The sequence below is a fragment of the Oncorhynchus clarkii genome, chromosome 15 (genome assembly GCF_045791955.1).
Source record: "Oncorhynchus clarkii lewisi isolate Uvic-CL-2024 chromosome 15, UVic_Ocla_1.0, whole genome shotgun sequence".
Taxonomy (NCBI): Eukaryota; Metazoa; Chordata; class Actinopteri; order Salmoniformes; family Salmonidae; genus Oncorhynchus; species Oncorhynchus clarkii.
In genome coordinates, this window is record NC_092161.1 from 23,513,756 (window position 1) to 23,534,865 (window position 21,110).

The 21,110-nt window shown below is 42.9% G+C and overlaps 1 protein-coding gene across 2 annotated transcripts in view; it reads left to right on the forward strand.

Annotated features, from left to right (window-relative positions):
* The first annotated feature begins 11,536 nt into the window (after positions 1–11,536).
* LOC139366742 (LanC lantibiotic synthetase component C-like 2 (bacterial)) overlaps positions 11,537–21,110 on the forward strand; it is a 60,004-nt gene continuing 50,430 nt past the window's right edge. The window contains exon 1 of one of the 2 annotated variants that reach the window (XM_071104436.1): positions 11,537–11,726. In XM_071104436.1, coding sequence (XP_070960537.1) covers positions 11,559–11,726 — 168 coding nt within the window. In that variant the 5' untranslated portion in view covers positions 11,537–11,558. Of the gene's footprint in view, positions 11,727–12,414; positions 12,513–21,110 lie in introns of those variants that run through there. The other variant, XM_071104438.1, reaches the window with a different exon arrangement.

Consider the following 21,110-nt stretch of genomic DNA (forward strand, 5'->3'; position numbering starts at 1 on the left):
CTACAACCATGGTGTCATCAGCAAACTTGATGATGGAGGTGGTGTCGTGCAAAGACACACAGTTTTGGGTAAACGGGGAGTACAGCAGAGGACTGAGGACACACCCCTGTTAATTCCTGTGTTAACGGTCAGTGTGGAGGAGGTGTTTTTCCCAATCCTCACCACCTGTGGTCTGCCTGTCAGGAAGTCCAGAATCCAGTTGCAGAGGGTGGTGTCCAGACCCAGGGCTCTGAGATTGGTGTTGACCTTGGAGGGAACAATAGTGTTGAATGCTGAACTGTAGTCAACGAACAGCATTCTCAGGTAGGTGTTCCTCTTGTCCAGGTGTGTTACGGCCGTGTGTTGAGCGATGGAAATGGCATCTTCCATGTGACTGTTGGAGCGCTAGGCAAATTGTAGTGGGTCCAGTGTGTCTGGCATGCTGGCTTTGATGTGGGCCACGACCAGCCTCTCGAAGCACTTCTTGATGGCCAAGGTGTGCGCGACGGGGCGGTAGTCATTTGTCACCTTGTTTTTCCTGGGCACTGGGACGATGGTGGTCTCCTTAAAGCAGGTGGGGACTACAGCCTGGGACAGAGACAGGTTGAAGATGTCAGAGAAGACGCCCACCAGCTGATCAGCACACACTCTGAGGATGAGACCAGGGATGCCATCTGGGCCAGCGGTTTTGAGTATTCGCTCAGAGTTTTCCTCACGTCAGCCTCGGAGAGGGAAAGCGCTTGGTCATCCGGAGCAGCGAGAGTCTTCCTGGATGCGTTGAAGCGAGCCAAGAATGTGTTAAGCTCATCTGGGAGGGAGGCTTCGGTGGGTACCGCACAGCTGGATTTGCCTTTGTAGTCTGTGAGCTCTGTAGTCCTTGCCACGTGCGATGCTCGTCTGGGTTGTTGAACGTCAATTCAAGTTTGAGACTGTATTGTCTATTTGAGTCACTTATGGCTTGTGGTAGAATTGTTCAAGGCTAGCATGGGTGGGTGGTTGCGGTGGCAGTAGCTCACAATGTGTAAACCTGTCAGTGAGAGCCATGTTAATGTCTCCCATGAGACCCTAGCACCAGGCAGCATCCCTTTTCACTAACCAGATGTATTATGACTTATGGCCCTGGAGTAGAGCTGTAATAACACTTAATTCAATATTGTCTTTGGCAACATCAGGATGCTCCTGGTTGTTTATAGAAAACAATTAGACGCCATGTTGTATTTATACAACTGAAGTCACTTATGAAGACAGAAGCTTTAGCGTTACAAATCAGTTTGGGTTACCACAGCAACCCATCGGCCCTCGAGGTGATAAATTATTTTAACAGGAGGGCTCCTTTGAGGTTTAAGGTTTGGAAGGAGGCAGGAGAGAGTTTACAGTTTTCTAGTTTTGTGCTCGATGTGGTGCTCAAGCGCTGTGTGGTGCTTCGTTGAAGGCCCTTCGGCCATGTTAAATCATCCAAATGACTTCAGAATGACACTGGCCCCCAGAGCGCGGCAGAATCTCATTAAGATGGGAATCCAAAGACACAATTGCACAGTGTGTGTGTGTGTGTGTCTGTGTGTGTGAGTTTGACTAAGAGCTCACACAAGGGTGTGCTGTGCTTGCGTAATGAGGATAAGAGAAATTAGTCTAAAATGAACCAGGGCAATGAGCAAATTTAAGAGCAGATATACTGTATTTGGCGGCGTGCTGCCATTCACAAATTGCAGAGGGCATGATTGGTTGATCGAACTACCGATGTGTCACAGGCTCACGAAGTGGAATAATAACTCAAATAGCACTTTTCTATGTAATGCAATATCCTCACATAATTTTCACCTATGAAATATGAGAATATGGTTCATTTGAAAGTAGCGAGATAGGCCCTGCCCGGTTCAGACAGCTTGCGTTAATAGCATTCCTTGAGTAAATGTCTCTCCATTGTTATGTAAAATCGAAGGCAAATTCAGTCATAAAAAAACAGTGATGGCCCAAAGCTCCAACTGAATCGCTAACTGTGACCTTTTGGGGTGTAGGAGAAGTGACAGTAATACTGATATCTTGCAGGAATCATGAAAAAAAAAGACTGGGTTATAATCCGATGGATGGCGGGAAGAGTGGGTGGCGAGAGTCAACCCAGCGAGACAGAGACTGATGCCAGGAAAACGGCATGTAAGCACATATAGAGAGCACTGATAGGTTGATTCTGTTATCTTGCCAAGCAAATACCCTCACCAGATTGCATGTGTGTGCCAAATCACATGACATTTCATTGTCATGTATGTATATGAAAATGTCATGCTAGGGGCAATAAACCGTATTAAAAACAGCACTAGATGGAAGGGTTCTCTAGGCACTACAAGACAAGTTGAAACAGAGAATGAAATGCCAAAGAGTTCAACATGTTAGTATAGACAGCCATGCTGAAGAAAACAACAGGCCTGCTACTATACTTCTACTATTTTATTGATCATTGCCTTTAAGAGCACTAAGATGTGTTTTTTCTGCTTTAATAACCTATACGATACAACAAAGATGATAATAACAGCGATTTAGCACCATTAAAGTGGACAACAACATAATTTTGAAGTTCCACTACTGGCCAGTGGACAGCGGCCACTGGCCATTAGTGGAACTTCAAAATTATGTTGTTGTCCACTCACCACTGACGGAATCTCTGAGGATAAATGGTAGTAGGCTTATCCAGGAGTCAAGAAGTCTGGAAGGGGAATGCTAAAATGCTCCCCTACTTACTGTTTGTTACATCAGGGACTCAAACAGTAGCTCCCATGGTGCAGAGGCAAGCACCCAATGTACTATAAAAGCCAGGCCACTAAGTAGAACCAGTACACCACTCACATAGGGAGAATAGGCCCAGGCCTACTGTTACACACTATCTCAAGAATTGTCATTATGCATGAAGCCCAGCATGCCAACAAGCACACTTCCCCAACACCAAGAGGAAACACAGGGATAATCCCACTGCTGCCACCAATGTAGCAAGAAAGAGAGACAGGGAGCTGCAGTGGGGACTCGAACCGTAGCTCCTATGGCGCAGTCACAATACAAAAAAAAGTGCAATGCCTACGTAATGTACTGTGTTACAATAGAGCAGTGTCTCAGTCCTCTGTAGCATGGCCAGATAGTGACTAGTAGTACTGCTGATGTGTTGTGCCAGCATCTCCCATTCGTGTTCTTGGTCTGTCTCTGCTCTCAGGGGTGCTGTCCAACATTTAGCTTCCATTTACAGTCGCCTTATTCACCACACTGTGGGTTTAGGGGAGGATTGGTTATAGCGGCTTTAATGACCTTTGAGTGGTTTTTATTTCTGCTCGATTTCTCCTGCTTGTTCGACGCAATGGGACGTTGTTGAATTAATCATGATGGGCATCTCTAGCAAGAATCCCATCTCTCGACAGACCATTTGCTCACACGTGTAAGCATTATCACCATGACGATGATAATATTACATGTTTCAACTGAAATGCCAACTTGGTAATATGTCTAGGATCATGATTCATGTGTACTGTGTAATATGTCGAGCCCAGACATTAATGCCACATAATGCATATTGCATTGCCTATTTCTGTTTGAGCAATTAATGTAGCTAGCCTTTTTAATAGGCCTAGTCTTTGCAGTGGGACTATCACATCTTGAAACTTTGCAAATGTAGTATCATCTAGGCCAACACAATTCCCTCCAAGACACAGTTCCAATGTCCTTGAAATGTACCATCCGCATAAATGACAGAGAGAAAATTCCACTTACCAGAACGGCATTTGCATAAATCCAAGCCTTTCTTCTCATTCTTTCAGCAACTAAACTGACACATAAATACTGTGAGTTAAACTTATTTGATGCGACAAACACACAGAATGCTGATATCACACTGTGCCTACTTCTTTACACTGTCCTGTTGGTTGAGTAAAGGTGTACACTACAGACCTAGCCCGGAACCCAAACGGAGCATATCAGTTTGGATTACAAGCCACAAACACCTAGCCTGGTCTCATATCTGTTTGTGCTTTTGCCTACTTCATTGTCAAGCCAAACATGTTTTGCATGCCAATTTCACAAGGAGTTGGCAAGAGAGCAGAAACAGACTGGCACCCAGGCTAGTCATGTGGTAGACTGGCACCCAGGCTAGTCATGTGGTAGACGGGTACCCAGGCTAATAACAACCCACAACAAATAAATTCCTTGGCTTTTGTGGGGCAGAGGTAATGCCAGTGCGTCATGGTCATACCTTGTTTTGTTATGAGCATGGTCTCAAATCCCAGAGGTACATGAATCACTAGCAGATTAGTAATCCTTAATAATCTATACATTGATCACATTTAAGGGGCACCTGGTTTTTGGATTACCCCAGCTGGCACCCCTAAAATGAGGTGGCATTTCTGGCAGTGTGGAACAGATGAGAAGGGTAAAGCGAAGGTTGGCAGATGGTTGGATTTCAGGCAGGCAGTGCCCACTGGGCACCTTGGCAGGAGGTGGGAGGTTGGTATGAATTCAGCTCACTGTAACCTTTCAAAGCTAATGAGGGTGGACACGCTGGCATGGGATTGTGTTGGCGTGCTGGCATGGGGTTGTGGGAAAAACATCCTCCCACCTATAGAATGAAAGGGTAGACCATGATGTATGTAGCCTCACATGCCAGGATTCTAGACTCTGATATAGACACACTGCTGTTGAAAGACACTAACATATACAGTGCATTTGGAAAGTATTCTGACCACTTGACTTTTTACACATTTTGTTAACCTTATTCTAAAATGGATTAAAAAAAAATATCCCTCATCAATCTACACACAAAGCAAAAACTGAAATATTAAATTTACATAAGTATACAGACCCTTTACTCAGTACCAAATATCAACATTTGGAGGAGATTCATCTTCTGCTTGGATAGTTCCAATCAAATGTTGAAGCACCTTTGGCAGCGATCACAGCCTTGAGTCTTCTTGGGTATGAAGCTATAAGCTTGGCACACCTGTATTTAGGGAGTTTCTCCCATTCTTCTCTGCAGATCCTCTGTCAGATTGGATGGGGAGCGTCGCTGCACTGCTATTTTCAGGTCTCTCCAGAGATGTTTGATTGGTTTCAAGTCCGGGCTCTGGCTGGGCCACTCAAGGACATTCAGAGACTTGTCCCGAAGCCACTCCTGTGTTGTCTTGGCTGTGTGCTTAGGGTTGTTGTTCTATTGGAAGTTGGATTTTTGCCCCAGTCTGAGGTGCTGAGCGCTCTGGAGCAGGTTTTCATCAAGGATCTCTCTGTACTTTGCTCTGTTCATCCGCCCCTCAATCCTAACTAGTCTCCCAGTCCCTGCCACTGAAAAATATCGCTACAGCATGATGCTGCCACCAAAATGCTTCACCGTAGGGATGGTGCCAGGTATCCTCTAGATGTGACGCTTGGCATTCATGCCAAATAATACATTATTTGTTTCATCAGACCAGATAATATTGTTTCTCATGGTCTGAGAGTGCTTTAGGTGATGCTTAGCAAACTCCAAGCGGGCTGTCATGTGCCTTTTACTGAGGAGTGGCTTCCGTCTGGCTACTCTACCACAAAGGCCTGATTGGTGGAGTGCTGCAGAGATGGTTGTCCTTCAGGAAGGTCTAGGAAGAGTCTTGGTGGTTCCAAACTTCTTCCATTTAAGAATGATGGAGGCCACTGTGTTCTTGGGGACCTTCAATGCTGCAGAAATGTTTTTGTACCCTTCCCCAGATCTGTGCAGCGACACAATCCTGTCTCGGAGCTCTTACGGACAATTCCTTCGACCTCATGGCTCGGTTTTTTCTCTGCACTGTCAACTGTGGGACCTTATATAGACAGGTGTATACCTTTCAAGATCATGTCCAATCAATTGAACTTACCACAGGTAGACTCAAATCAAGTTGTAGAAAAATCTCAAGGATGGTCAATGGAATCAGGATGGACCTGAGCTCAATTTTTGAGTCTCATAGTGAAGGGTCTGAATACTTACGTAAATAAGGTATTTCGGATTTTTATTTTTAATACATATGCAGAAAATTCTACAAACCTGTTTTCGCTTAGTCATTATGGGGATTATAGATTGATTGATTGTTTTTGTTTTTTAATAATCAATTTTAGAATAAGGCTCTCGCGCAACAAAATGTGGAAAAAGTCAAGGGGTCTGAATACATTCTGAATGCACTGTATTGGACACCCACGTACTGTATTGATTATTCTCACGTTTACATATGCCATACATTAAGCATACATTCACAAGCCCCCTGGCTGAATGTATTAACCTACATCCCTGTTCTCGCATGTAGTCTATGTATAGGCCTAATACATGACATTCCAGTCCCTCTTTGCTGGTTGACAGCTACAGTGGGGCAAAAAAGTATTTAGTCAGCCACCAATTGTGCAAGTTCTCCCACTTAAAAAGATGAGAGAGGCCTGTAATTTTCATCATAGGTACACTTCAACTATAACAGACAAAATGAGAACAAAAATCCAGAAAATCACATTGTAGGGTTTTTAATGAATTTATTTGCAAATTATGGTGGAAAATAAGTATTTGGTCACCTACAAACAAGCAAGATATCTGGCTCTCACAGACCTGTAACTTCTTCTTTAAGAGGCTTCTCTGTCCTCCACTCGTTACCTGTATTAATGGCACCTGTTTGAACTTGTTATCAGTATAAAAGACACCTGTCCACAACCTCAAACAGTCACACTCCAAACTCCACTATGGCCAAGACCAAAGAGCTGTCAAAGGACACCAGAAACAAAATTGTAGACCTGCACCAGGCTGGGAAGACTGAATCTGCAATAGGTAAGCAGCTTGGTTTGAAGAAATCAACTGTGGGAGCAATTATTAGGAAATGGAAGACATACAAGACCACTGATAATCTCCCTCGATCTGGGGCTCCACGCAAGATCTCACCCGTGGGGTCAAAATGATGAAGAACTTCGGATGTTTTCAATGAGGAGACTCTCAGTTAGATAGCAAATGTTCAGTTTTTCCTGAAAGATTATTTGTTTAGGACAAATCGCTCCGTTTTCTGCGTCACGTTTAGCTATGAAAAAAACCTGTATCCAGGATTGTGTAAATCTATCCGCAAGCTCATTAGCATAACGCAACGTTAACTATTCATGAAAATCGCAAATGAAATGAAATAAATCTATTTGCTCTCAAGCTTAGCCTTTTGTTAACAACACTGTCATCTCAGATTTTCAAAATATGCTTTTGAACCATAGCTAAACAAGCATTTGTGTAACATTATTGATAGCCTAGCATAGGATTATCCCTGGCATTCAGCATGCAACATTTTCACAAAAACCAGAAAAGCATTCAAATAAAATCATTTACCTTTGAAGAACTTCAGATGTTTTCAATGAGGAGACTCTCAGTTAGATAGCAAATGTTCAGTTTTTACAAAAATATTATTTGTGTTGACAAATCGCTCCGTTTTCTTCATCACGTTTGGGTAAGAAAAAAAAAAGAAAAATAAATTAAGTCATTAAAACGCAAACTTTTTTCCAAATTAACTCCATAATATCGACAGAAACATGGCAAACGATGTTTAGAATCAATCCTCAAGGTGTTTTTCACATTTCTATCGATGATAAATCCTTCGTGGCAGTTGACTTTCTCTTCTGTTGAAATGGAACGCGCATGGACCTAGAGATTACGCAATAATTTCGACACAGGACACTGGGCGGACACCTGGTAAATGTAGTCTCTTATGGTCAATCTTCCAATGATATGCCTACAAATACGTCACAATGCTGCAGACACCTTGGAGAAACGACAGAAAGGGCAGGCTCATTCCTGGCGCATTCACAGCCATATAAGGAGACATTGGAACACAGCGCCTTCAGAATCTGGGGCATTTCCTGTGTGAAACTTCATCTTGGTTTCGCCTGTAGCATTAGTTCTGGGGCACTCACAGATAATATCTTTGCAGTTTTGGAAACGTCAGAGATTTTTCTTTCCAAAGCTGTCAATTACATGCATAGTCGAGCATCTTTTCGTGACAAAATATCTTGTTTAAAACGGGAACGTTTTTTATCCAAAAATTAAAAGAGCGCCCCCTATATCGAAGAAGTTAAGCCAGTACATATCCAGGCCTGTCTGAAGTTTGCTAGAGAGCATTTGGATGATCCAGAGGAAGATTGGGAGAATGTCATATGGTCAGATGAAACCAAAATATAACTTTTTGGTAAAAACTCAACTCGTCGTGTTTGGAGGACAAAGAATGCTGAGTTGCATCCAAAGAACACCATACCTACTGTGAAGCATGGAGGTGGAAACATCATGCTTTGGGGCTGTTTTTCTGCAAAGGGACCAGGACGACTGATCCGTGTAAAGGAAAGAATGAATGGGGCCATGTATCGTGAGATTTTGAGTGAAAACCTCCTTCCATCAGCAAGGGCATTGAAGATTAAACGTGGCTGGGTCTTTCAGCATGACAATGATCCCAAACACAACGAAGGAGTGGCTTCGTAAGAAGCATTTCAAGGTCTTGGAGTGGCCTAGCCAGTCTCCAGATCTTAACCCCATAGAAAATCTTTGGAGGGAGTTGAAAGTCCGTGTTGCCCAGCAACAGCCCCAAAACATCACTGCTCTAGAGATCTGCATGGAGGAATGGGCCAAAATACCAGCAACAGTGTGTGAAAACCTTGTGAAGACTTATAGAAAACATTTGACCTCTGTCATTGCCAACAAAGGGTATATAACAAAGTATTGAGAGAAACTTTTGTTATTGACCAAATACTTATTCTCCACCATAATTTGCAAATAAATTCATAAAAAATCCTACAATGTGATTTTCAGGATTTTTTTTCTTCTCATTTTGTCTGTCATAGTTGAAGTGTACCTATGATGAAAATTACAGGCCTCTCTCATCTTTTTAAGTGGGAGAACTTGCACAATTGGTGGCTGACTAAATACTTTTTTGTCCCACTGTATGTGAAGGGGGAAGAAACAATAGCTGGTAGCTGGAACAAAGCAAAATATAATACTTTGTAACTAGGGACAAACTAACTGATAGCTTCTATAGAAGGTGTGAGTGGCCAAATTACTAATATTGTATTTCACACTGTTATCAACATGCTCATTAAGCACTAGCGCAGAGATAAGGGCAAGTCGAGATGAAAAAATGGCGGAATCAAATGCCTTTCGTGTGTTCAGACTTGTTTAATTTGTTTTATGTTAATCCTTTCTGCAACGGCTTTGATGATGACATACGCTACCTAACTAAAGAAGAGGTGTAGTATTACTCCCAGACAGTGGTGTAAATTACTTAAGTAAAAATACTTAAAGTACTACTTAAGTCATTTTTTTGTGGTATCTGTACTTTACTATTCATATTTGAGAACTTTCATTTCACTACATTCCTAAAGAAAATTATGTACTTTCTACTCCATACATTTTCCCTGACACCCAAATGTACTTGTTACATTTTGAATGCTTAGAGGGACAGGAAAATTGTCAAATTCATACTCTTAAAGAGAAAATCTCTGGTCATCCCTACTGCATCTGATCTGGAGGATTCACTAAACACAAATGCTTCATTTGTAAATTAATTCTGAGTGTTGGAGTGTGCCCTTGGCTAACTGTAAATATATATATATATTTTTAAGAAAATCATACTGTCTGGTTTGCTTAATATAAGGGATTTGAAATGTTGTATTCTTTTACTTTTGATATTTAAGTATATTTTAGCAATTACATTTACTTTTGATACTTAAGTTTATTTAAAACCAAAGACTTAAGACTTATACTCAAGTAGTATTTTACTGGGTGACTTTCACTTTTACTTGAGTCGTTTTCTATTACTGTATCTTTACTTTTACTCAAGTATGACAATTGGGTAATTTTACCACCACTATTCCCAGATAATAGTCTGTCAAAGCACTCATCTGTGGAAATAACCTGACCCACAAGAAAGTTGAGCATGGTCCTTTTTGTCTAATTCAAAAAACTAAACAAAGTAACTTATTTTGGCTGAGAAATGCACAGAGGATGCAGAAGAGAATAGGATTGCATTGTTCAGCAGAATCACGTGCCCCTGTCAATGAAAACAACAGTAAACATGTTGTCCCACACGAATGATGCAGCGCCCCCTTTGGACCAATTGAGATATCGCTTGTGACTAACACATGCCAGTTAATTACTATAGCTCCCGCCCTGGGCAAATTAGTGTGAATGCCGGATCTCTATGGTAAGACCCATTATTCAACCAAGTTTCGTCAAAATCGGCCCAGTGCTGTCAGAGATATCGCGTGTGACTAAGGTACAAACGGAGGAACAGAGACAAATCCACATTCCTCTCCCCGATTTCATCGTGGGGGACAACTAAAGCCATTAATTAAGGGGAAGGGAGAGCGAGGGAAGGGATGGAGGCACACAGGGGTGTTTATAGATTTGTTTGTGGGTAGTATAATCTGTGTGCGTGCGCCAAATCAGTACACAGCAGAAACACCATCTGTTTCCTCAGAGGCTAGGACTCAAATTTGGTCCAGATCGGCACGAGACAGCTGCTTATTGCAGGACTGGTGGGCTGTCTCCCGTAGCCTCCCATAGCTCGTCAACCAGTAGGATTTCTGAATTTAAAAACCTCTCTCACCGACTACGAAAGCGGGATCCCGAACATGATGATGGGAGAAGATGCGAACTAATATCGTTGAGAGAGTAAAGTATTTTACATGCTTTTATCTGTATTCAATAACTGCTTTAATTTCCGAGAATTTTTAACGTTTTACAGGACTGAAATGTATGAGGAGAGCCTACCACAAAACTGCATTCATGTGTTAATGCTGAAATCATCCTGGATGCTTTGAAGGCTGCTACGACTGTGGTTCATCTATCCTCCTGCATCGATGAAGCGCTTGCAACGGCTGAAGACAAACGAAATTAATTGCATGGTCATTATTTGATATAAAAAAAAGGTGAGCCTGCCGCGTTTTTATGTTTATGCTATTTGTGTCGAATTGTGGGTTTGATTTTGTCCATTGAGAATGTACTTGCTGCAGTAACGGACAGTTATACAAAACCTTGTGACATTGTTATATTTAGGATAAAGTCATATGTAACCAAACGTGTGATCAGGTTGCATTTGTTAAAGTAGGCCTATGCTATGTATTCAGGCTTTCATATTTTACGTGTTTGTTTGTCATTAGCCAATATACATACTTCTCCGCCAGTTTTATAAATGCATTATAGAAGTCTAGCAAATTATTTGATAGTAAATTAACATGTTTTATATAAAGTAAACTTATAAACTTGCGCTGATTCAGATTAACTTAACTTTTTATTCAGGAACGGCCTTTTATTGCTATTTGAGTTCTGAAAATAAATTCGTTATCATAAACTAGCTATCCAAGGTGAATGGATAAGGGATAGCCACCATTAGTTTAGTAGCATCGATTTTCCACAGGTGTCTGGACTCCAAATGTAGCCTATTTCTTTTATATGAGAATACTTATCTCTTATATCACACTACAGAGGCCAATATTAAACTAGGCAGATCTATTCAGATTAGATTTCCTCATTTTGAAACGCGCTTTACTGTCTACCAACAGGGAGTCCGTATACATTTTGGCCTTGACGAGTTGCCGTTAAAATGGGAGACAACATGTCCAAAAGATTGAAATTAGTGTCGGCTACGGAAGCGGAGATGGAGGAAAGATCTTTTATCAACCCGTACCCCGACTGGGACCAAGGAGTCTTCACATCTTCCAATTCAGGAATGGACAGTGACTGCAACGAGCCTTTCGGCGAAAATGGAAAGGTAAGAGCCCCTTTGTTAACATTTATTTGCCATAAGTAGCTACTGTATCTGGCTAAATTGTAACGTAGCTGTTATGATTCACTTGCGCATGCCACAAGCGCATCTTTGACATTCTGAAGAGCTCTAACTCAGACAAAGTGCAGTATTAGACAACCCTAGCCCCATTGTGACTGCTATTAGTCAGTAAACACCACATTACTCAGTAATAACAGTCACTCAGACCATTCCTGCACAGAGCCCACACTACTCTGACACATTATTAGCCTGAAGACCCAACGACGTTGAATTGCTTAGAATTCTATGTAGGGCAGAAATGAGCGTTTCGATAAGGAAAGTTTCCTCTCACGACCTCTACAAGCCAGAATGCTAAATAAAATATACTTTACAGGTTGTCTGTGTGGTTCGTCTTTTTGCAGGTATGAATGTGAGACAAAATATCCACAGAGTAGTGTTATCAACCAGACCTTCAGTATGCTGGTTTGTATGTCGTTTGCATTTCTGTTTTTTATTTTCAACACGGATGCAATTCCAATCCCAGGTGACAAACCCTTGCACAATATGGTCGAGTCTAACAGCAAACACTTCCAGCTGATTGCGAGGAAACATGCTTAGGTCGACTACATTTGGCTATTGTTTACATATTTTGTGCATCACATGCAATTTGTCAACAGATTGAAAATACAAGCGACAGAACTCTTACCGGCGCCGCAAAAAGTTGGGTAAAAAATCTCCACCTCCTACCACCAAAAGGACCAACAGTGTCCACAGCATTGTGGACACTGTAGAGTAAGTGTAAATATCATTTGATGTAACATTCTTCTTTGTAGCTAGAGACATTTGCATCTTTCTTACTGCAACTTTGTTTAGACTGATTTCCATGGAGCAACCATGGTAACAGTGTGACGGTTTGCCAATGGACAAGTGTGCTGAATCTTGTAATTTATGAGCTGTGACCTGGGTGTCACATAGTTCAGAGGTTCTGGTGCTGAAATTGGCGATCGGCTGTCATTGTTTTGTCGTGCAATAATGGTGCTATGTTTACTTGTGCGCTGTGTTAATGGCACAACTTCCAGTTTCCACAGGCTCCTTTGGATGTCTTCATTTTACCTGTAGCCGTTCCCAATATGACAGATGGCCTCATGGTAGTGCCATCCCACTTCTCACACCAATGTAGCAAATCCCTGGTCCCGTGGAGGAAAGAGTGGTCTGGAGGAAAGGGCTTTTAGAGATGATCTAGACGATTAGCAAAGCTGGTGTAGGAGGTCTATGGCCTGTATACAGTGATGGATTGAATTGTGACATATTTAACTGCAGCTCCCCCTAGGAAAAGTAATTGCATCTAACTGCTAATGAGGCCTTTTGTGTGGATCTGTTTTGGCAGTGGGGTACAATTATGACTCAAGAAACTGTTGTAACGGCCGGCTCCGGCCAGTATTGTGGCTAATCATTTAATGTCTTCTCAGCCTTTATACTCATTAGTATTGTGGCAAGGAAACAAAGCACAAAGCTCGTTTTACTTTTTAGAAAACAGCCCTAATGTTGGTAACAAAGTTAATTATGTTTCATACAGAGTCACATTTATTTATTTTCCAAGCTATAGCACACAATATTTTACATACAGCAGGTTTTTAAAGGACCAAAGAGTTTGATCTGCATCGTGTTTTCACTTTTGCCATGGAAGAAATATTGCGATACTGGTATCGTCACAGCCTTGAAATGAATGTGACATAATGGTCATAACACATCATGTAGTCATGTGACCTAGCCTTGGAGACAGATAATTTTGTCATGCAAGACTACAACTCGGTGGCCTTGTGGTTATGTGTCTGCCCTGAGATTGAAAGGTTGGAAGTTCGTTCCCTGATGCGGCAATGCTTGGCACTCGGGGGTGTACTTGTACATCAAGTTCCCTCAAGCTACAGAAACAGGAGAGTGCCTGCTCCTATAAGTTGTGCCGGCTCGCACAAGCCAAGGCTACTTACTTACAAGACAAAAATAGAGGAGACTGTAGGCCATTTGGTCTCCATCTTTTTGCTATTTTCATTAATACCCAGTGGTTTCCCAAGCCATTTTGTGTTGTGAGTTGTGACCCTCCCCCTAAAGCCTTTTAGAATTTCCCTCTGGCCCTCTCTGTCCAGCACAATGCTTCTTGCCACGGTCACCTAGTCATAAGCCTCCACAGCCTCAAACCTGCCTGTCTAATGACTTGGCCTTTAGGCTGCTGCTAGCTAGTCTGGAGCCCTGGACTGAATTGAGATCATTCACAAGTGTGACAGGAGATACCAGGGATAATGTCATGCTCAGCAGCTCATGCATTAGATTCATAGAGGTTGAGTCCTTACCTCTCAACCTTGATGCTGTTATGGGGAGTGACAAATAGGTTCTGCACTTTGAGTGGATAGCCTGCCCTAATACACTTAGACCCGGCCTGACATCATATCTCTTTTCCTGCTCCTGAGAGGCTTGGCTACTGTAGTCTGGTCCTCAGGCCAACATTTTGTTGGGTTACATCAATCAAACGGAGAGGGAAATATCAGGGGACACGGTAAAAGAGCCAGAGGGATCGTCAGTCACCTGTGCAGTTAAAATAAGTTATGTTCTTAACTTAATTCCTCAGTTGGTGTTGTGTGTTTACTCACTGTCAGCAACAGTACCTAGACCCCGGGGGAGAGAAAGGCAGAAGGCTCCATAAAATAACCCAATAAACCAGAATTACACTTCACCCCTCCTCTCTTTAGCTCTCTTAGGCGCTGTCTTTCTCTCACTCACTCACTCACTTGTCTGGCCCAGGGCTACCTGCAGAGTGGGTCGTGGTTTGGATGAGATTGAGGGGGCAACCAGGGAGCAATGAAAGTTCCCACACAGCCCTAGAGAAAGTCATTTTATATTGTAATTGAGGTGTTCAGGTCAAGGAACATTTGGTGCCAACATGGCTTGTATGAAAAATGTATTTCTATACGGAACAAAACTATAAACACAACATGTAAAGTGTTGGTCCCATGTTTTATGAGCTGAAATAAAAGATCCAAGAAATGTTCCATATGCACAAAATGTTTATTTCTCTCAATTGCACACATTTGTTTACATCCCTGTTAGTGAGAATTTCTCCCTTGCCAAGGTAATCCATCCACCTGACAGGCGTGGCACATCAAGAAGCTGATTAAACAGCATGATCATTATACAGGTGCATCTTGTGCTGGGGACAATAAAAGGCCACTCTAAAATGTGCAGTTTTGTCACACAACACAATGCCACAGATGTCTCAAGTTTTGACAGAGTGTGCGCATGCCGACTGCAGGAATGTCCTCCAGAGCTGTTGCCAGAGACTTTAATGTTAATTGCGCTACCATAATCCGCCTCCAATGTCGATTTAAAGAATTTGGCAGTGCGTCCAACCCAGGACCTCCCCCGGCCTCACAACCCAGGACCTCCCCCGGCCTCACAACCCAGGACCTCCCCCGGCCTCACAACCCAGGACCTCCCCCGGCCTCACAACCCAGGACCTCCCCCGTCCTCACAACCCAGGACCTCCCCCGGCCTCAACCCAGGACCTCCCCCGGCCCCTCAACCCAGGACCTCCCCCGGCCCCTCAACCCAGGACCTCCCCCGGCCTCACAACCCAGGACCTCCCCCGGCCTCACAACCCAGGACCTCCCCCGGCCTTACAACCCAGGACCTCCACATCCAGCTTCTTCAACTGTGTGATGGTCTGAGACCAGCCACCTGGACAGCTGATGAAACTGTGGGTTTGCACAACTGAAGAATTTTTGCACAAACTGTCAGAAACCGTCTCAGGAAAGCTTATCTGTGTGTTCATCGTCCTCACCAGGGTCTTGACCTGACTGCAGTTTGGTGTTGTAACTGACTTTAGTGGGCAAATGTTCACCTTTTGAGGGTCACTGGAACGCTGGCGAATTATCCTCCTTTACGGATGAATCCCAGTTTCAACTGTACCGGGCAGATGGCAGACCGTATGTATGGCGTTGTGTGGGCGAGCGGTTTGCTGATGTCAACGCTGTGAACAGAGTGACTCATGGTGGCGGATATGGTATGGGCAGGCATAAATCCATTTGAATGCACAGAGATAGCTTGACGAGATCAACAGCCTAATCAACTCTGTGCGATGAAGGTGTGTTGAGCTGCATGAGGCAAAAGGTGGTCACACCAGATACTGACTGGTATTCTGATCCACACCTCTACTTTTTTTTAAGGTATCTGTGACAAACTGATGCATATCTGTGACAAACAGATGCATATCTGACAAACTGATGCATATCTGTATTCCCAGTCATGTGAAATCTATAGATTAGGGCCTAATGAATTTATGTACATTTCATTATATGAACTGTAACTCAGTAAAATCTTTAATTGTTGCATGTTGAGTTTTTATATATTAGTTGTACATTTGTACATTTGTCATGAATAAATTGCAGAAACAAAGAGCACCACATATTGGTCATTAGTCTCTGTATAAACTGAGTCTGATAAATTCAGAAAGAGTAGCTACTAGTTTGTAATGTTAGGCTTTGCATTGAGAAAAGCTGCAGCTAGGAAGCAGGTCTGAAAGGAGGAAAGCACAAAGCAGGAGTTTGTGTGCTATAAAGTGGACGATCATCCAGCGGCCAAACGCGAAGCTCTTTAGCCGTGATTTATGACCTAACACCCTCTTACAGTCAATCTTTATTCTGGGCAACTTACCTGCCTCCTATAACTCTTTTGGAGAATTTGACAAAATAGGTTCTCCTCAGCTGTATTTTTCCCTTCCCTCCATAAAGTAAACCGATTTGATCCTTCACCTCAAGTGTTTTCTGGGGATACAGTGCCTTCAGGAAAGTAAATCCCTTGACTTTTTCCAAATTGTATTACGTTACAGCCTTATTATAAAATTGATTAAATTGTTTTTTCTCCATCAAGATAGCACATTTTTTTTATTTTTTTTTTTACAAATTTTAGAAAGTATATATAAAAAAAAAAAAACGGAAATCACATTTACATAAGTATTCAGACCCTTTATTCTGTACTTTGTTGAAGGACCTTTGGCAGCGACTACAGCCTTGAGTCTTCTTGGGTATGACTCTACAAGCTTGGCACACGTGTATTTGGGGAGTTTCTCCCATTCTTCTCTGCAGATCCTCTCAAGCTCTGTCAGGTTGGATGGGGAGTGTCGCTGCACAGCTATTTTCAAGTTTCTCCAGGAATGTTTGATTGGGTTCAAGTCTGGGCTCTGGCTGGGCCATTCAAGGAGATTCAGAGACTTGTCCCGAAGCCACTCCTGCATTGTCTTTGCTGTGTGTTTAGATTCATTGTCTTGTTGGCAGATTAACCTTCACCCCAGTCTGATGAGGTCCTGAGCGCTCTGGAGACGGTTTTCATCAAGGATCTCTCTGTACTTTGCTTCGTTCACCTGTCCTCGTTCCTGATTAGTCTCCCAGTCCCTGCCGCTGAAAAACATCCCCACCTCATGACGCTGCCACCACCATGTTTCACTGTAGGGATGTTGCCAGGTTTCCTCCGGATGTTTACGCTTGGCATTCAGACCAAAGATTTCAATCTTGGTTTCAACATACCAGAGAATTTTGTTTAGGCAAACTCCAAGCGGGCTGTCATGTGCCTTTTACTGAGGAGTGGCTTCCGTCTGGCCACTCTACCATAAAGGCCTGATTGGTGGACTGCTGCAGAGATGGTTGTCCTTCTGGAAGGTTCTCCCATCTCCACAGAGGAACTCTAGAGCTCTGTCAGAGAGCCCATTGGGTTCTTGCTCACCTCCCTGAACAAGGCCCTTCTCCCCTGATTGCTCCGTTTGGCCAGGCGGCCAGCTCTAGGAAGAGTCTTGGTGGTTCCAAACTTCTTCCATTTAAGAATGATGGAGGCCACTGTGTTCTTGGGGACCTTTTAATGCTGTAGACATTTTTTGGTACCCTTCCCCAGATCTGTGCCTCGACACAATCCTGTCTCGGAGCTCTGTGGACACTTCCTTTGACCTCATGGCTTGATTTTTGCTCTGACATGCACTGTCAACTGTGGGACCTTTTTATATAGACAGGTGTGTGCCTTTCAAGATCATGTCCAATCAATTGAATTTACCACAGGTGGACTCCAATGAAGTTGTAGAAACATGTCAACGAGGATCAATGGAAACAGGATGCACCTGAGCTCAATTTCGAGTCTCCTAGCAAAGGGTCTGAATACTTATGTAAATAAGGTACAGTTGTTTTTAATTTTGAATACATTTGCAAAAAATGACAATCTGTTTTTGCTTTGTCATGGGGTATTGTGTGTACATTGATGAGGAGAACTTTTAATACATTTTAGAATCAGGCTGTAGCGTGAATTATCCATTTTAACAACACATCAGCTCTCTGGCAGAATACACTGCAGCATGCAATACAGTAGCACTTCTCACAGCCCCACTCTCTCTCTCCCTCCTATTGTTATGTTAAACAGTGAATGTTTGTTTCTCTGTTGAGCACTTCCTCTCCATGCCTGGCTGCAGTGGGAATTGTGAACTCCAGCACAATGTTCCTAGTGGTTAGTAGTCAGGCCCGCTGTGCTCCATAAGCCTATGCTTTCAGTAATATGAGCTGGTCCTTTAAATTGATCTCAATTGTTTGTTTTGCATTCCATAGGCCATGTACCCCCTTGTCCTACAGTGTATATTGTTGATTGGAAATTGGTCCCAAGAGAATGGACTGCATATCCATGATCAAACAAGGGGGTTGGCCTTACCCTTTTTATGTGCAGAACGAATCATAAGGCCATGTTCAAGGCCTGCATTAGATCAGACAAATAGTACTCTTTGTGAATATGATTGGTTGTTGTCAAAATTAAATCCTCATAGATGAGTTTTTTGTTATCCCTGGATTAACCTTACATCAAGGTTGTGTGTCACTGTCCAAGATGCTTAAACACGGTAGCGCTGCCTTTAGCATTGTAGCACACACTTAACCCAGGCTTAGTTTAGCCTTCGTTGTGATTCTGTCCATGGTGCTAGCAGAATTAGGCTATATTATGTAGTCTTAGGCTACACATACAGGCAGGTTACTATTGTCTTGGTTGTATGTGGTATTGACGCTGAATAGAATACAATAGCTAAGGGTGCTGATAGTTCTTGGCTGTGTCTGTGGTCTGTCTGGCTGTGCGTTAGGCGTGGGCGGTATAGCGTGTGGGGTATTTGGAAAAAGCCACGGGATGGTTTTTCAATACCTTCAATATCGTCAACTATTACTTTGACGTTTTTCTATAAATGTGAATATTTGTAGCTACTTTTAAGTTATTACCTGCAGTGAACTTAGGAGATAAAGCAGATTGCGTTCTTCATTTTACCTGTCACATTTATTTTAAATCATGCAGTTTCCATAGTTCCCCAGAACAGTTGAGCCAGTCACGTGTTTGTTTGTAAATAGCACAATGGGAGAAAGTGAGCTGGTGAGTCCATAGTGTTCTATATCTATCGGCGAGTCTCTGTTGTGCGGTGCACATGAGGGGATGATGGCTTTCCGACTGAAGTCAGGGCTCTGGATGAGTTGCCATCTTTTCCTTGTGCTTCCTACTAGCATTTTTTTCCCCCTCCTCTGTTCTTCTCTCCTCCATGTACACATGCTGCTCTTCCTTCAGAAAAGCATGCGTCAACTTAGTTGATTTGCCCAATTTCTCTCGTTCACTATCGCTTGTAAATGTCCACACTCACCGAACATGACATTCGGTAGCTACTCGCTATGCTTGTTTAACTTTCTGAACTGGATTTGCCTGCCTTTGCAATTAGTTTTCCGTCAAGATAGAACTACCAAAGGAGTTGCAATCTACTGCAGAGAGAGCCTGCAGAGTTCTGTCATACTATCCAGGTCTGTGCCCAAACAGTTTGAGCTTCTACTTTTAAAAATCCACCTTTCCAGAAATAAGTCTCTCACTGTTGCCGCTTGTTAGACCCCCCTCAGCCCCCAGCTGTGCCCTGGACACCATATGTGAATTGATTGCCCCCCATCTATCATCAGAGTTCATACTGTTAGGTGGCCTAAACTGTTATATGCTTAACACCCCGGCCGTCCTACATTCTAAACTAGATGCCCTCAATCTCACACAAATTATCAAGGAATCTACCAGCTACAACCCTAAATCCGTAAACATGGGCACCCTCATAGATATCATCCTGACCAATTTGCCCTCTAAATACACCTCTGCATCACTGATCTCAGCAATCACTGCCTCATTGCCTGCGTCCGTAATGGGTCCGCGGTCAAATGACCACCCCTCATCACTGTCATACGCTCCCTAAAACACTTCAGCAAGTAGGCCTTTCAAATCGACCTGGCCTGGGTATCCTGGAAGGACATTGACCTCATTCCGTCAGTAGAGGATGCCTAGTTGTTCTTTAAAAGTGCTTTTCTCACCATATTAAATAAGCATGCCCCGTTAAAAAAAATGTAGAACTAAAACAGATGTAGCCCTTGGTTCACTCCAGACTTGACTGCCCTTGACCCGCATAAAAACATCCTGTGGCATACTGAATTAGCATCGAATAGCCCCCACAAAACTTTTCAGGGAAGTCAAAAACCAATCTACACAGTCAGTTAGGAAAACAAAGGCTAGCTTTTTCAAACAAATTTGCATCCTGTAGCACTAATTCCAAAAAGTTTTGGGACACTGTAAAGTTCATGGTGAATAAGAGCACCTCCTCTTCCAGCAGCCCACTGCACTGAGGTTAGGAAACACTGTCACAACCGATACATCTACGATAATCGAGAATTTTATTAAGCATTTCTTCTATGGCTGGCCATGTTTTCCACTTGGCTACCCCTACCCCGGCCAACAGCTCTGCACCCCCGCAGCTACTTGCCCAAGCCCCCCGCTTCTCCTTCACCCAAATCCAGATCTTCTGAAAGAGCTACAAAATCTGGACCCCTACAAATCAGCTGGATTAGGCAATCTGCACCCTCTCTTTCTAAAATGATCCGCCAAAATTGTTGCAACCCCTATTACTAACCTGTTCAACCTCTCTTTCGTATCGTCTGAGATCCCTTAAAGATTGGAAAGCTGCCGTGGTCATCCCCCTCTTCAAAGGGGGAGACACTGTAGACCCAAACTGTTACAGACCTACAGTGAGGGGGAAAAGTATTTGATCCCCTGCTGATTTTGTACATTTGCCCACTGACAAAGAAATTATCAGTCTATAACTTTAATGGTAGGTTTATTTGAACAGTGAGAGACAGAATAACAACAAAAAAATCCAGAAAAACCCATGTCAAAATGTTATAAATTGATTTGCATTGATGGGCAAACATACAAAATCAGCAGGGGATCAAATACTTTTTTCCCCCTCACTGTATATCCATCCTGCCCTGCCTTTCTAAAGTCTTCGAAACCAAGTTAACAAACAGATCACCGACC